This window comes from Melitaea cinxia, chromosome 3, assembly GCF_905220565.1.
Source record: "Melitaea cinxia chromosome 3, ilMelCinx1.1, whole genome shotgun sequence".
Lineage (NCBI taxonomy): Eukaryota > Metazoa > Arthropoda > Insecta > Lepidoptera > Nymphalidae > Melitaea > Melitaea cinxia.
In genome coordinates this window covers 7127454-7144944 of record NC_059396.1, presented here as the reverse complement: position 1 = coordinate 7144944, position 17491 = coordinate 7127454, and the positions used below count along the sequence as shown (strand labels likewise).

At 34.7% G+C, this 17491-nt stretch overlaps 1 protein-coding gene across 1 annotated transcript in view; it reads left to right on the top strand.

Moving 5' to 3' along the window:
- Nucleotides 1-17491, top strand: part of LOC123669357 (RB1-inducible coiled-coil protein 1) — a 32615-nt gene that overhangs the window by 708 nt on the left and 14416 nt on the right. The window contains exons 2-15 of the mRNA XM_045602964.1: nt 173-322; nt 3038-3228; nt 3410-3651; nt 4150-4277; nt 4951-5162; nt 6640-6848; nt 9822-10004; nt 10231-10403; nt 11400-11586; nt 11854-12137; nt 12230-12286; nt 14855-14978; nt 15435-15967; nt 16232-16481. Of these exons, the coding sequence (XP_045458920.1) occupies nt 255-322; nt 3038-3228; nt 3410-3651; nt 4150-4277; nt 4951-5162; nt 6640-6848; nt 9822-10004; nt 10231-10403; nt 11400-11586; nt 11854-12137; nt 12230-12286; nt 14855-14978; nt 15435-15967; nt 16232-16481 (2841 nt within the window). The 5' untranslated portion in view covers nt 173-254. The remainder of the gene's footprint in view (nt 1-172; nt 323-3037; nt 3229-3409; nt 3652-4149; nt 4278-4950; nt 5163-6639; nt 6849-9821; nt 10005-10230; nt 10404-11399; nt 11587-11853; nt 12138-12229; nt 12287-14854; nt 14979-15434; nt 15968-16231; nt 16482-17491) is intronic.

Genomic DNA, 17491 nt, shown 5'->3' with positions numbered 1-17491 from the left:
ATTGTTCAAAGTGTGAGAGAATATTTTAAAAGATTTTGATCTTTTTGTTTTGTTATAAATAATGTAAGTAATAACAAGGAAAGTCATTATGTCTTACCATGCTTTTAAAAATAATAATAAATTAACAGATTGAAGTATAAACTTATTAGTTCCTTATAATTCTCTGTTACAGCTTTAAAATTACTACGACCTTGATTTTAGATCAAAAATACTTATACACATAAATAGTCATAGTTGAAAAGAACACATTCAAGATGCTTTATGTTTTCCATGTTGATGCTGGTCAAATGACCACTTATGATATGAGCCTGACGCTGCAAAGGTAAGTTAATTAATTATTAAAATATTTAAAATCAAGTTTATGCCAAAAATAGCTGAAACTTTGAACTGTCTGAAACAGTGTTTCTAAACTTTTAAAATTGATGAAGTGGTACATTGTGTAACAGGGGGTTGGGAGAGGTCAAAAATTTTGTGATATCATATATCGAAATATAATATATGTAATTGTTTGTTAAATGGAAATGAAAATAATGTCTAAACTGACCTTTAAATTTAATAAATAAGAATTTGTAAGTGTAAAATTGCAAATAATGTGACGTTACACTAGGTTGGGCTTATCAATGCAATGTGAAATTCGTATGACGTAATTTTTGGATGGCCCCATGAATGTCATAAATATGAAGTTTTGGACGTGGATATGAATATGTAAATAATATTATATCAGTTTTGCATATTAAAATATTTCGAACTATGTCTAACACACAATACCACAATTTTGACTGACGAGTTAAGGGTACAAAGTTAAAATGACAACGTATCAAACGGCTTGAGTTATTGGTTTCTCTGGCAAACATAAATATATGATGTATCATCTTTTTATATTTAATCTTCTACCCTATGCAATAGTGACCAAAATTTATATCAGATTATTTTACAGATACAGATAGTATTTTCTATTCGGATATTTCATAGTTTTAGTTGCAGTTATGGTGCTTTATAAAATTTCTATTACATATCTACATAAACACGTAATAGTTTTCCGCAAGTGTAAAGGAATGCGTCGTCTTTATGTTGTCTCTGACTGACTCTGTCATCCAAAGTTTATTTTTTTTCCTTTTTTGCATACAGTCACAAATAATAGATCTTTAAAAGAATGTGAAGGGCAACAAAAGGGCGACGAATACCTTAATTACTGCGGAGGACTCAAAAAAAAAGCACATTTCCTACTAAATTATTTCCATCCAAATAGATGCAGTTGTTTAGAATTTACGCGCGCAAATAAATTTCGGCGATCCATTTTATTTACGTGATCATGTCAGTTATGAGTCAACCTGCCTTAAACACCGGCGGCTTGCGGGTTCGATTCCCGCTGGGGATGGATATTTGTATTTCTGAAAATATTTCTTGGATGTCTGTCTTTTTGATAGTTGTATTCCAAGGTTATATTAATTAGGAATTAATAAAAAATATATTTACCACCAAGTAAAAAATCGTTACCAAAAATAAACTAATAAGCTTTGCAGATGTTATAGCCGTTGTAATAGAGCAGCATAATTTTAATTTATAAGACAAAAAGGAGCTAGTGTAACTTTAGAACTATAGCAGGCTTAATCTCTAATATGCGAATAAACACAAAAAAAAAAACAAACAGTATTACGGGAAAGAAAGTCTGCCATTGTAAACTATGTAGCATGCTATGTTTAATAATTGTGTTTGCTGGTAAATGAAAAAAACCGACTTCAATTACATCGACAAGTAATACAACGTAGGTAGAGGAAAAAATAGTCGAGTAAATACGCATTATCAAAGATTACTTCAAACGTTGTAATCAGATCTCAATGAAATTTAAATGTGACCACATGTTAAACATCGGCTTTCGATTAAACTAAAAATTATCAAAATCGGTACACCCAGTAAAAAGTTATGCGGATTTTCGAAAATTTCCCTCGATTTATCTGGGATCGCATCGTCAGCTCCTGGTTTCCTTATCATGGTACCACACTTAGAATATCTCATTTCCAACAAAAAAAGAATTATCAAAATTGGTTCATAAATAACAGAGTTATCCCCGAACATACATAAAATATATCTTTATGCTTTGTGTGTATATATATATATATATATATATATATATATATATATATATATATACATATATATACATATATATATATAGGCCTCTTTTCCCATGTAGGAGAAGGATCAGCTTAATCCACCACGCTGCTCCAATGCGGGTTGGCAGATATATTCCCTACTATGAGTATCAGGATCAGGAGTATATCTATCGCTATCAGGTGTACATGATAACAACCGGGACCGACGGCTTAACGTGCTCTCCGACGCATGGTCACCATAAATAAAAGTTTGAAAATAGTAAAATAAATAAAAATCAGACTCATATAAATATTAAATCTACATTTCGTAAACTTTCCTGTCGTCTTTTGCTCACGTTATTATGTTATTTATGATTTTTACTGCCTCATGCTCCCTGGCTTAGCAACATGGGTAGGGAGGATGATAACCACAGATTTTATTATTAATTGTGGTATAAGATTATTATGTATTAAGATGTCAATTTTTTCTTACATATTGGGAATGTATTTCACACTAGGTCACTTTCCTCTTCTTACATTCATAAATAAGCAAATATTTTTGAGTAAAAAAAAACATGGAATCAATTTTGCAAGACGTTTACATACACTAATTTATCATACATTAGCATTTTAATGTCTTAATGGATGAGATTATTGGTATTCATTTGGTGTTATTTAATAGGCATTCAACCAATCTATATAAATAAAAATGAATGTTGCTAAGCGTATAACTCCAGAATGGCTCGATCAATTCGGCCAATTTATTTTTTTTGTATGTTCTGGAAGGTCTTAATAAAAGGTCTAAAAAAAAATCTACTATTAACTTTTGACAGAACAAAGTCTGTCTGGGCAGCTAAAAAATAAAATTTAACAATATTTAACTTTTCATTTATTCTAAATTTAATGATTACTTTTTAAAACTATTTATTTATGTATATTTACAGTGTCAGTAGCTTGAAGGCAGCTATTGAAAAAAAAACAAAAATTCCTGCATCATCTCTTGTACTTCTTGTAAGCGGAGGAGAAGTTTTACAGTCAGATCACATGGTATCATCATACAGTGCAGGAACAGATACCAATCCTATATACTTGTTTAGTAAGCCAGCAGTAAAGGATAGTTATATACATCAGTCAAGTAAGTGTAACATTAATATTCTTACTTATGCCATACTATATCAACACAATTTTTACATTTATTATTATTGCTTTAAATTATCTTTTAATTTTGGCAGTATTGCAAGCACTTCCAAATGATATGGTTAATGCATGAAATTATATTTTTAGTTTTGTATTTGTAATTTAATATTATTTTTTAGTGTGTGACCTCAGTCCAATAGTAGAATTAAGTTCTGGTGAATTTCGAAGTGATAGCCGAAGTGCATTTGATGGTAAATCATTAGCAGAGTTGAAGAGTGCTGTTGAACGATGTTGTGTGCTGCCAAGAACTTTGGACACTGTTATGTCTTGTGCTAATTTAGCAATACAGTTCAGTAATCTCGCTCATGATGTGTCTAGGAGTTGCGATCAACTTGTACACGAGCAGCATTTGCAGCATCAGGTAAAGTATGATTATATTGATGTATTTGCAATAGAACTGATAAGTGAATAATGTTACATAAGGTGACCTGGTTTTCTGATCAATTAATTCTACAATCAGGTTTTAAAGGAAACAAAACAATTGAGACTCAATGACTTAGTGCCATGTTAATAATAACTTTTTAGGTTAATGGGTGTACTTACAAGCATATTTAAAAAAAAAAATCTGATCTTATATAAGTTGCAGAATATTAAAGAAAGAAAAAAAAACTTATTGCCTTAAAAGTTTTCTAAATTTATAAGAATATTTAAAAGTTACATATTACACTATTAGAAAATGAGGTAATAACAATTTGGAAAGTAAATAGAATTTTCACACTCAACACCCACTACTGTTTATTTTGTAATTGGATTATTTCGCCTCTTTTATAAAATTAGTTCCATATAAATACTTTCAAAATAAATTAATTAGTTTTCCATTAAAATTAATTTTGTTTAACTTTAGTAAACTTAATTTCAGGGCTGGGCAGCAGTCGTGGCCAACTTAGAAGACATATATTCGGAATTTTGTGAGAGATCAAAAAGCTTCAAAGAAGCTTTCAAAAAGTATAGATTAAAAAAGGAAGAGTATCATGATTTATTAAATCGGTAAGGTTTATCATGTTAAATGTTTGGTAAAGGAGTATTCACAATACCCTCACTTGTTTTCTAAATTATCGATTTTTTTTTATACATCTTTATTATAATTGTACATTTATTGTAATCGTTTTTTAATGCATTACAGTGTGTTAATAATTTTTTTTTATTTCGTAACCTGGTTATCTAAAACAGCTTAGCCGTGAGAAGCATCAGCTGAGGCTTACTTGGCAACTTGTCAACTTGTCAATTTGAACATATCCTTCGAATTTAGTACAATTTAATTGGTCAAGGAGGGGTATCTAATTTAAGTGACAGCAATTAGTTACTTTGTTCTTAGTGCAAATGGTCTAATATAATTAATTAATAAGAACAAAAATATCATGCTCATACTTGACATTTGATTGAAGTTTAACTTTTGAGGACTGATATTATAACTTTTCAGAGTAATAAAACTAATATTTTGTTAATGATTGAAAACTGTTATAGTTTTAAAAGGGTCACGTTTTTACGCTTCAGCCTGTAATATTCCACTACTGGGCATAGGCCTCTTTCCTCATGTAGGAGAAGGATCAGAGCTCAATCCACCACGCTGCTCCAATGCGGGTTATTGCTAATTAATTAAATTGAATATATTTCCAATACATAGTTTTGTATTCACTTGGTTTTTATACTTTTGTTACAGTCTAAATGATGTCCTTGAAGCGTTAGGGAAGATACCTATGCTTCCAGCGCTTCAAATAAACGCCGAAGCATACAGATTTTCGGCATTTGACGTGTTCGAAGAAACTGACTTCGAGGGTCATCATTATGGTGTAAATCAACCATTGGGCAGCAGTTCAGAGGCTAGAACTGCAGATTTCGGTACGGGAGTATTCAAACTTTCTGAAGAAGATGGTAAGAAAAATGTATTTAACTGACTATTCTACTATAAAAAATAACGCTACTCCAGTACCACTGTCACGCTTCGAAACCCCATGGTTATGGAGATATCCACGGTTAAAGTTTTGAGGTTAGAAGAAGAATAATTTTGTAGCTTTCACACGTTATTTTCACATTTCACAAGCGTTTTTTCACATATTACACGCTATTTTCACATTTCACACGTTATTTTCACGTTGTATAAGTTATTTTCAAACAGGAGTACGTAAAAACGATCTCGACTCCAAGATCAACAAACGATACAACTTACGTTACTCATGCTCCGTTCCGTAATTTTCAGATGTTATTTTCACATTTCGCACATAATTTTAACATTTCACACGTTTTCACACGGTTATTTTATAACAGTAAATAAATAAAAATAAAATATATTTAAGTAAAAAACAACATGAAACAAGGCTGTATGGTCTTAGACCTTTGCCTTTATAGTTATTTAAACAAAAACAATGAATTTATGCTTACATTGCTTTGGAGCGAAACGATAAGTGGCTTGTCATTTTTTATTAAAACATCTGTCTCTCAGTCATTAAACATCAGTTGTATCGTTTGTTAAAAAACCGTGTGAAAACAATAACTAAACGTCTTAAATGTTGATATCAAGTGCGAAATATGAATATAACATGTGAAAGCTACGGAGCGGAGCATGGTTACCGCAAGTTGTATTGTTTGTTGATCTTGGAGTCGTGATCGTTTTTACGTACTCCTTTTCGAAAATAAATTATAAAGTTGCGAAACGGTGTATGGATTGCACTGCCCGCAGCGTCGGAGCTAAGGTGAAGTCAGACGCGGAGCTCAAAGGTATTATAATAGCTTTAAAATCTTCCTCTAATCTCAAAACTTTAACCATGGCTATCTTCATAACCATGGGGTTTCGAAGTGTGGCAGTGTTACCTTGTATAGCTTCCCCTCCACCCTCCACCCCCAAAAACCATATAATTCGGTTTTTCCTAGTCTAAAGCTTAGCCTTTTTAGAGCCTTTAGCTGTGGTCTTCTGTAAGGTCGAGGTACTAACTGTCCCAGTTGGGCTGCTCCATATTTTGAGTAGGAAAATTCCTGCTGTGCCCTACCTCAGTTAAATTTTGTTGTTAAATGTGTATGTTATAAGATAAAATAAAAATTAACTGATTAATCGTGTGTTGTTTTTGTACATTATCAATTATTTTACTTTTGATTAAAGTACTTTTTAATTAAAGTAATTTTCTAAAGTATAAATTTGTATAAATATTATTTTTAGGGTTTTATAAACAGAGGGTGCTAGTGAACCTATTATGTAACATCAACTGAAATACTTATGTATAAAAAAAAAAATCTGTAAGGGCTTGTTATTAGAAAAATGTTTTTTTTTTTTTTCAGTGATTTCAATTATATATTTTATGGAATACTTAAATTTTGATCCCAACGTGCAAAATTTTATAAAACTTGTCTGTTTTAGTGTTTGAGCTAAGGAACACGTCAAACAGCAATGAAGGTGCTAATTCTGAATCAGGTCAATTAATGGAAGAGCTCGATGAAGGTGTGATGTTCAAGGCGCCGTCCGTAGACAGCAAAGAGGAGCCAACTTTACTGCACTGGATTCTCGCGCAGGGTAACAAGGCCTCGCTTCAGGACATACTCGACTACTGTCAGAAGGGTTTGGCATTGGTATGAATATTTTTTTTCAAGTTATAACTTTTTTTAAGCAATATCTTTAGTAACATTACAAAGCTAAAGATTCTGTTTGTTTAAGCGTGCTAATCTCAGGAACTACCCCTAGAATTGAATTTTGTGTTGGATAGTTCATTTACCAAGACAGGCTATATAATATTTTGGTACGTTTTTCCTAATATTAACACGTTAACTGCCATAGTAAAATTTTGAATTGATTTTTGTTGTTTTTTTTTATTTTTGTTTTTTGATTGTATGTTCAAGTAAATCACATCATATGACTATTTTAATTGGTTTCCGGTGATTATAATGTAAAATAAAGCAAAAAAATAAAATGACTGGCATATGTGCCTGACGAGGCCCAAACGAAACAAAACATAGCCATTGGGCCATGTCAAGCATTTTGTCAAGCACCGTCCGCCGGCCGCCAATTTATTTGCGCGGGAAATCACTCGGTGCGGCGTTCGGCCGTTTGAACAAAAGTACCTACGCGTGTCGTAGTTCATTCCTTGCAGGTTGCAACCAGTCCGGCGCGAGCCATGCGATGTACCTACAGTGTTTATTTAGTAGTCGCTTCGAATTAGCTGCGGAAGTAAGTGCGCGCATCCATTGCTTTTTTTTGTGTTTTTGGAGATTTTGTGTGACGATAGCTATTATAATCATGTCCATTATTGATAATACGTGTGATTTTGAATTATCGTTGGTAGATCTGCAAGCAATTGACGAACTAGAAAAACAACTGACTCAAAGAGATTCCCCGCTGTTAGAAATTCCATGTTGTAGTGAAAATTGTGACGATACAGAAGTAATTTTTCATAGTCGAGGAAACAGGAAGAGGCGGTATGTGATAGAAAGTGGTGACGAAGAAGAAAACCCAGAACAGCAGGTTAGCACAAGGCTTGAGACCGATTTATGGTATGAACCAGCGGGTAAGCAAAGAAGAATTATACCTTTCACAGAGTGCCCTGGTTTGAAACCTTATAGTTTGAGAAATACGATGGCAAAATCCAAACCAGAGGATTTCTATTGTTTGTTAGTTCCGGATAGTGTGTTTCATGATATAGCTATGGAAACCAACCGATTTGCTGCTCAGACAATTACTAAACTTAGTTCAAAAAATCAACTAAAACGAGGATCGCGACTGCTTAGTTGGACTGATACAAACCAAGACGAGATCAAAAGGTTTTTGGTTTGATTTTATATATGGGCTTAGTTAGATTGCCTAAGCTAGCAGATTATTGGTCAACAGACCCCCTGATTTGCCAATCTTTCCCGCGTTCGGTTATGTCTCGTAACAGGTTTGAAATTTTGTTACGAATGGTACATTTTTCTAACAACGATAACCAAAGATACGGCGACCGTCTGTTCAAAATACGTGAATTGGTAAATACTTTGAATCTCAACTTTGAAACATATTACTATCCTCATGAAAATCTCTGTATTGATGAGTCTCTGGTACCATTTCGGGGTCGCATTATATTCCGACAATATATCAAATTGAAGAGGCACAAATATGGAATTAAAGTTTTTAAATTATGTACTAATCCAGGATACACTAACAGAATTCAAATATATGCGGGAAAGAGAGGTGAGACTGAAACTACAACCCCAACCAATGTTGTGATGTCACTTATGGAAGGATATCTTCAAAAATGTCATACATTATATACCGATAACTGGTATACCAGTACTGATCTTGGACGCAAATTGTTGGACAAAGAAACGCATCTTGTGGGCACTTTACGTAAAAATAGAAAATATTTGCCTAAAGATGTTATAAACGGAAAGATAAAAAAAGGAGAGTTTAGAGCTAAAGAAAATGAAGATGGCATTACCTGTATGAAATGGAAGGATAAAAGGGATGTTTATTTACTGTCTACGAAACATTCTATTGGATTTACAAGGACTTACAAAAGAGACAAAGAAATGATAAAACCAAAAATTGTAGTCGATTATAACAAAGCAAAATCTTCTGTAGACCTATCTGATCAGATGATCGCATACTCAACACCACTGAGAAAAACTGTAAAATGGTACAGAAAACTTGCTGTTGAACTGTTGTTGAACACTGCATTACTCAATTCTTACATAATTTATAAAGAAACCACAAAGTCAAAAATAGGGATAGTAGAATATAGGAAAAAGTTGTGCAAATATCTAACAGGATCGGGTAAAGAAAACAGTAATCCTGACATGCCATTGACAAGAAATAGGAGGCAAAAGCATGAGCTAAAAAAGAAAGAAGGACCTGTTAAAAAAACTAGAAAGTACTGTTCGCGGTGTTATAAAGTAAATGTTCAAACAATAGACAGAAATTATGCTAGAAAGAAGACTAAGCAAGTGAATACTTATTGCCCACAATGCCCTAATGAACCACATTTTTGCCTATCTTGTTTCAACGAGGAACATAAAACAATGTAACTTTTCCTTGGCCTCTGCGACTGATTATTGCATTTCATTACTCTAAATTGCATTTTTTTTTATAATTTTCTAAGCTGTGTAAGCCCAAAATATGATTATTTCTTACAATAAAAAGTTTTTATAGTTTCATTGTGTCGCATTTTATTTTTCCCAATTAAAACCTAAATAAATCCAGTTCTAAATATAAAAGCGTTAGGCCAAGTTGAACATACTTTTTCCAGGGCCTTGTCAGTCAATTCTAATAGAAAATAACACTGTTAACGTGCTAGACGGCACACTGCCGTCTTTTGAATTTGATGCTTCGACGTCAGTCACCGGTGGCTGACGTGGCCTGAACAAATAGTGACTCTGTCAGGCACCGGTGACTGACATGGCAGTTAACGTGTTAACGCGTTTTAAACTGCGAGGTACAGTTAGTAGAATATATTATTGCTTCCGTAATGTGAAATGCTTATCTACATTAGAGAAGTTAAAATTGAAAGATATTTCAATTCATAGTATTTAGAAATAAGTTTAAAAAAGATAATAATAAATGTAATTTTTTTTTAGATTGACGCAGAGCCCCTTAAGGAACGTGAAGCCGAGCTGTACAGCATAATTTCATATGCCAATATGCACGGTTTGAAGCAGATAAAGGGAATCGAAGATCGCTTGTACGGCCTCGATCAATTGTTGAGCGAGGTTAAGAAGATTGAGCGAGATCAACGCGACCAAGCGGCTTCTCTCATTCAGGTGAGATAAAAGATCATTCGTTTTTCGTTAATGGTAAAGTAATATATTTTTAAATTAAAAGTTATAATGATCTTCTTTTACTTTTTCCTTTTTACTTTATCGGTTTCAAGATCAAGAGTATTTTGGGTATTCTTTATTGTCTACACTTTGCTATTAATAACTATTATTAATTATCAATGACTACTCTTATTAAAAAAAATCCACATAATAAATTATGTCTTTGCAGTATCGTGATAGGCTCAATACAGTTTGCGATCCCTCTGTACTGCCTACGCTCGTAGAGTCGCACTGGCGTCAATTGGAGAAACTTCTGAAAGGCCACCAAGACTTGGTGGATATTAGGCGCCGCATAGCTAAATCGAAAGACGAACTATCGCACATCTTAAAAGCCAGATTAGAGTAAGTAATTTACTTATTTTCTGTGTTACACGGGTTAGGATCTGCAGGCTTAGCATGTGCACCACGACAAAATTTTGCCTACCCCTTTTCTCGTATTATATCTCTATGTCTATAGTAGCTAACATGCGTGCACGTGATACTCTTCTCGTCACGTCATTAGAAGAGTTATTATGATATTTTAGTTGTCTGTGGTGTTTACCTCTTCGGGAGCTAACATGACATCGTAATTTTGTCGAATTTTGACGTGATTTTGACGTTTGAAGAAGATAAACTTCTCGTTCTCAATATTATCGACGAGAAAGACGACGATAAAGTGACTTAAATATTTTAAAGTTATAAATAAAAAATAAATAAAATCGGGTGCCTATTTTTTGTATACCATGCCATTTTTTGCATACCTATTACAATTATATAATTTCGGTATACGAAGAGCGGGAAGCGCGAAAAGTCGAGCGCAGACGCATAAGGGACATTTGTGATCCGTTTAATTAATTTAAGCAATGGAGAATTTGAGTGAAATTGAGTGTCAATCAATACTCAATGTAGATTAAATTTTGAAACGTAGTGTAAATTTAGAAAGATACCACTGTGGCATTGTAAAAATGTTGTATGTTTTTTTGTAAGGGCAGCACGAGTTTTTCTATTCGACAAGGTGAAGTCTTCAGAAGAGAATTTTGTCTCTCGTAGTGCGCATGTTAGGGTAATCGAGAAAAAACTCGATGTAGACATTATCTTTCACTCTTTTGTCAAGAGATATCTCGTTGTACGCATGCTAGCCCGGCTGGACAAGGTTTATTTCTACATTGTAGAATCGGTATATAATGTAAAAAACCTCAGTCCATTCCGTATTAGGTTCTATTCTTACGTTACTAGGGCCGAACTATATTTTTTTCGATTCTCGTAATCGATGAGTCAACATATCGATCTGCGGCCAGTAGGCCAGTAGTAGTGGTCGTAACGCTGTCGCTGAGGGCCGTGCCTCCCGCTGTGTCGCAGGGCGGTGCTGACCATCGAGAACTCGATGTCGGTGCAGGACGCGCACGCCATGCTGTCGTACCAGTGCTTCCGGCGGCTGGCGCGCTACTTCGGCATCGTGGCGCAGCTGCACCGCGCGCCCGCCGTGTTCGTGCGCGCCGTGCACGAGGCGGCGCGCCGCCGCGCCTTCAGCCTCGCGCACCTCCGGGTCAGCGCGCTTCACTCTGTCTTCTTTCACTATCACGCTTCTCACTCACTCCTACTTCCCCATTCTCGCTCTTCTCACGCAAACTCCTCTCACTATCATTCCTCTCGCTCTCACTCCCTTTAACCCATTCTTACTCCACTCACTCACTCTCACTCCTCTCACTCTGTCATCTCATTCTAACTCCTCTCACTCTCAGTCCTCTCACTAAACTCACTCTTATTCCTCTCACTCTCACTCGTGCGTGACGCGTTCCGATTGTGATTTTAGTGGGCGGAGGAACTGGCGGAAAAATTGCGCGCGATTCACGACGAGGAAGTCGATCGTCGGCAAGAATTTAACTCGCTCTTCGAGGATCACTTCCTGCGGACCCTGTTCCCTGGCATGACGGACCTCCCTCCTCCCTTCGCGACTCAGGCGCCGCCCGCTTTCGACGAGCGCCTGCCGAAACTCACAGCCGAGGATGTCGAGTTCGTCGCTGACGCCTTCCCGGACTTGGATGCCGACGTGCCGAAGTACGATATGGATCGCGTGATTAAATTCTTCCAGCAGAGGTATGTTGTTTCTCGTTTCCTTTTTTAATATGTTTCTGTGTATGTGTATTGTGTAGAGTTAATTCTTGACTTGATATCTATTCGTATTGCAGATTGATCACTTCTGAACATGAGGAGAGAGATGTAGACGTTCAAGTCGATTTTGAAAAGTAAGTAATTTTTGTATAAGATACAAATTTAGTGTTTTTTACATAACGCTAGTGATATTAAAAAAAATATGGATTAAATATGTGAATTTTAATTATCGATAGATGAAACGTTAATTAATTATTTGTCATATGTACGATTTTATTTTTGTGTTACCTACACATTAGGAATTCTAAACCTTTTTGAATATCATATCAAAAATCGACCGTTCCAGCGGGGATCAAACCTACCTCTCCGACTGACCGTGTCGGTGCTCTAGCCAATTAAGCTATGGAACGATGTACCCGCTAGATCGAAATTTTTGATATGATGATTTTATCTTCGGTTTAAGCGAACCGTGGCGCCGTCTATAGTGAGTTCTTTACAGAAACCCGTAACTATTCAAAGTTTCATATTACAATGAAAATCTTTGACAGGAGACGACATCATGCTATTTTTAATATGTACGATTTTATTTTTGTGTTACCCACACATTAGGAATTCTAAACATTTTTGAATATCATATCAAAAATCGACCGTTCCAGCGAGAATCGAACCAGCGACAAAATCAGTATTTTTTATTTGATTTTTTATTGTGTCTTGTAACAGAGACGATACGCTAGATATTAAATCATTTTGAATCCTATTAGATAAACCAGTAAAAACATTACTTGACGTTTGTAAATGATTTTCCAAAACGCCATCATATTTTGATAAAAAATCTAGCATTTCTAAGTAATTACCTTTATTTAATGAAAAGTTCGCTATATTCTTTAATGCCGTAGCCACACAGCTTCCTATCTCCACTACCTTAATTAAAATAAATACGTTACTAAATAATAAATAAATACGTTAATAAATACTTTAATTATTCGGTAGAAGAGGGAACTTTAAACAACAGCAGTTATCCTTTTATTTAGATAAATTATGTAGACTTAACGTAAAAAAAGATTATTTTGTTTACATTCCTCTATATTAAGGGTAACTGCAATGAAAATAAAATAAGTTACAAATTAAATCTCTTGTTATATAACAACATTGGGAATAATGATGTGACATTTAACAATAATGAACGTAAGTGTGTTAATGAACTGATCACTGACAATCACTCTATTGAAGCGGATAATCAGGTGGCAACAGCTTTGGAAAAGCATTTTGCCGATATCCGATTTCTACAACTAAGGCGCTTATATCATCGTCCGAAGTCATTGCGTGCAAAGATGTAAATGCGTGCAAAGATGATTTCATTTTCAGACCCATAGATGCTAATGAAATTGTTAAAACTTTAGAAATTAAGCACACCGCTGACCTCTGGGGTATATCTGTTAAAATTATTGGTACAATTGTTGATATCATAGCATTCCACTAGCGATTATATTTGATAAATGTATTATGAGTGATGAATTCCCTGATCTTACGAAGCCTAGTAAAGTATACCTTTAAGTCCGGTTGTCATACAGATCCAACAAATTACAGGCCCATTTCTTTTCTGCCTGCCTGTAGTAAACTATTTGAAAAAATGATTCTCGGTCGGCTTTTAAATCATTTCACAAGAAATAAACTTTTACATAACAAGCAATTCGGTTTCACTACAGGGTGCTTTACAACTGATGGCGGTGTTGAGCTTGTTACTTCGATAGTCATTGCTTGAAAGGAGTCACGTAATGCTTTAGGTGTATTCTGTGTTTTGTGAAAAGCATTTGACTGTGTTCATCATGACACATTAATCAGGAAACTCAGTCACTATGGCATTAAAATATCCCACTAAAACTTCTGAGTTTTTATCTTAGTCATAGAACTCAAGAGGGTTGAAGTAAATGGTACTAAGTCGTCTGGGTCTCATATACAGATGGGGGTCCCGTCCCACAAGGCTCTATCCTTGATCCATTCTTATTTTAATATACATTAACGATCTATCAATTTAGTAGAGAAGAAGCATGAGATTGTATTGTTTGCTGATGATACTTCATTAATATTTAAATTACGTAGACAAGAAACAAAACTATGACGATGTAAACAATGCTCTCTCTGAACTGGTTTATATATCAAATATTCTGCTCCAAATGTAAAACAAATTGATATTGTACCAAAACTCAATGGTGACAAATTGAACTTAGTCAACTCAACCGTTTTCCTTGGAATCACCATTGATTCAAAGTTACAGTGGGGACCCCATATCTGTAAATTGATGGATAGGATGAGTTCTGCAGTACACGTGGTTAAAAGAATACGGTTATTAGCGGATGTCGATAACAGCTAGATTAGTTTATTTCAGCTCCTTCCAATGTCCTATGGCATTTTGTTATTTTCATTTCATTTCATTTCCGTAAAAAATATTTGTAGATATTGAGTTCAAATTAAAATAATATTAAACCTAGTTTTACTTCTCATTTCTTCGAACACCTATCTGTATGGATTGTCCATAAGCCTACTTTAGTTCACAATTAAATCTTATGGAATGTAGTTAAAATTAGATTAGAGATATTTTGTATTTTTTTTTATAGGAGTTTGGCCATTTGCAACGACCGCTTTAACTGCAAGTGTTGGTAATAAATTATACATAAATTATTAAAATTATATAAACTTTACAGAGATTTCGAATCGGAAACCGACACAGAATTCGAAAAACTCAGTCGGCAGAGTGGGCCAAAGCAAACGACGGACACATCGACAACTTGCGTCCCGGACACGATGGCTGTGTCCACCGTCACAGAGGTGCGAACACTACCTGTTATACCGGAAACGAGCCCTAGGGACGAGTTTGTGAACTCCGAGTTTTACATCGACGAGTCCCTACCCTCCAGCTTGGAATGGGGCCGCGATGGACAGGTGCACTTACATGTAACATATCACCACTCATATAAGACTAAATTTAATATTTATTTTATTAAGCTCATTTAGATCGGATGAAATTATTTCCTACTTGAACGCTATCGTATTGTTTTTAAATATATTAAAAGGTGTAATGAGCTTATCTGAGTGGTTGAATTTTTATTTTCTTTCGTTGCTCCTGTCTTCGCCGGCCCCATATAGCGTTAGTGTAGACGTTTTTGTTAAAGTATTATTTTAATTTATACTTTACTTTAATTATGCGCTTCGTTTAGTTTCTACTTTTTGTAATAGTATAACGATTTTCTTTAGTTTTTATTTTGACATGGACGTTTTTTTTAGGAAAACATGGATACACAAAAACTGAACATAGTAAAGTTGCAAGAGTTTTTAGCGAAACTGTTTAATTTGTGTAAAATAAACATTATGTTTATTAAGGACGAGCTTCTTAAACTCAAGAAGGATGTTGACGAGCAGACAAAGTTTGTTCAAAACATTTATAAATCGATCACTCGAGCTTGGGAGAGAAACCAGCAAGAAATAGATGTAAGATTTCGTGAGCATACTCAGAGGCTAACGGTGGATCATGAACTAGAACTGAGCGATATAAAAGCAGCTCTTAATGAAAAAGATAACATTATTAGTAACCTAAAGAAAGAAATTGACGATTTAAAAGGCGAACATAAGAATGAAATAATGAAAATAGAGAGTGAACATCAAAGTACTAAAGATATATTGGAAAAAACTCGCGAAGAAGTAAAAAAACTTACGAGTACATTAACTGAATTCGAAGCTCGAAAACAAAAAGATCTTAAGGAAATGCAGGAAAAAATGCATCTGGAATACAAAGCTGAAATCGAGTCTTTAAGATCTAGGTAAGGCTAAATATTTCTATTGTAACGAAATCCGCTGAATTTTGTGCTGTAAAATTTATCGATATTTATTTGGATAATGCAGAAAATAACAATTGGCAAACTTAATCAAGACCTTCAAGTGACGCGTTAACTGTAAAAAAGAAATTGGTTTTTAGTTTATCTATGTATAAACAAAATGTTTAACGAAATTAACGCTAAATTTAGTAAAGTTATCAAATGGCAATAATATAATAAAAGTTGTTCACTTAATTCTCAATCTTTCAGGTTCCGTCTTGTGGCTCTGACAAATAACATGGATCGATCACCCTCAGAGTCCAGTCTTGAGAAAATCGAGCGTACAGATGTGATCGAGATAAGCAATCACAACGCTATCATCATGCAAACAAAAGAAAATGCTGAAGTCGAGAAGGAGAGAGCTATACAAGAAACCATAGATAAGTGCAAAGCAGAGTTCGAACAAAAGCTAAATGCAGAAATCGCAGCATTGAAAGCGAAGTACGAAACCGATAAACAGGTTTGACATTCCTCATATTTTATTTCGGTTCCTATCCCACTGGTAGGCATAGGCCCCTTTCCACTGCAGGAGAAGGATCAGAGCTTAATCCACCACACTGCTCCAATGCGGATTGGCGGATATATTCCCTACTATGAATGACGATCGCTATCAGGTTTACACGATAACAACCGGGAACGACGGCTTAATATGTTCTTCGAGGCACGGTGGGAAGACCCACAAGGGCTGCACAAACACCCAGACCATGGCAAACATCTGCATGGGCAGTACAAATGTTTGTTATGTGCGGGGATCGAACCTGCAATACCAACGCCAACGTGTCGTTTTAAACATATATACTTGTTATTGTAAATATCAGTAGTACTTTAAGGCACTGCATTGATTTGTCCCTGTCAGGATTGTTGTTAATAGTACTCATTACTCATGACTAAGGAAAAAATTAAAAATTGATAGGGAGAACTTTATATGTCAAAGGAAATGGTATATAAATAAATAGAATAAAATTTTTGATGTCATAGAAAAGAGCAGAAATAATTTTTATGATGCCTATATTAATAACACTGACAAAAACATTACAACACAATAGATACACAATAACTCGATTCTATACGAAGTTGGTGCATAGCTAACAAAATGCCATTAAACACTAGTAAGTGCTACAATATCTCTTTTACGCGCAACCATAATATAATAAAAAATCAATACCATATTGACGGAACTTTATTGCAACAAAGGTCGGAGATCCGGGATTTAGGAGTCATTTTTGATTCAAAATTGTCGTTTTTACCTCACATGACTTACATAATTAGTAAAGCTTCTAAAATGTTGGGCTTTGTCATTCGTAATAGTAAACTATTTCGGAAACCAACCACAAAAATTGCTATCTATAACACTTATGTACGGAGTCAGATGGAATACTGTTCTGTAGTTTGGTCACCGCATTACAATGTACACCAACTCAGAATAGAGAGCATTCAGAAACGCTTTCTAAAGAACATTGCTTTTTCGTG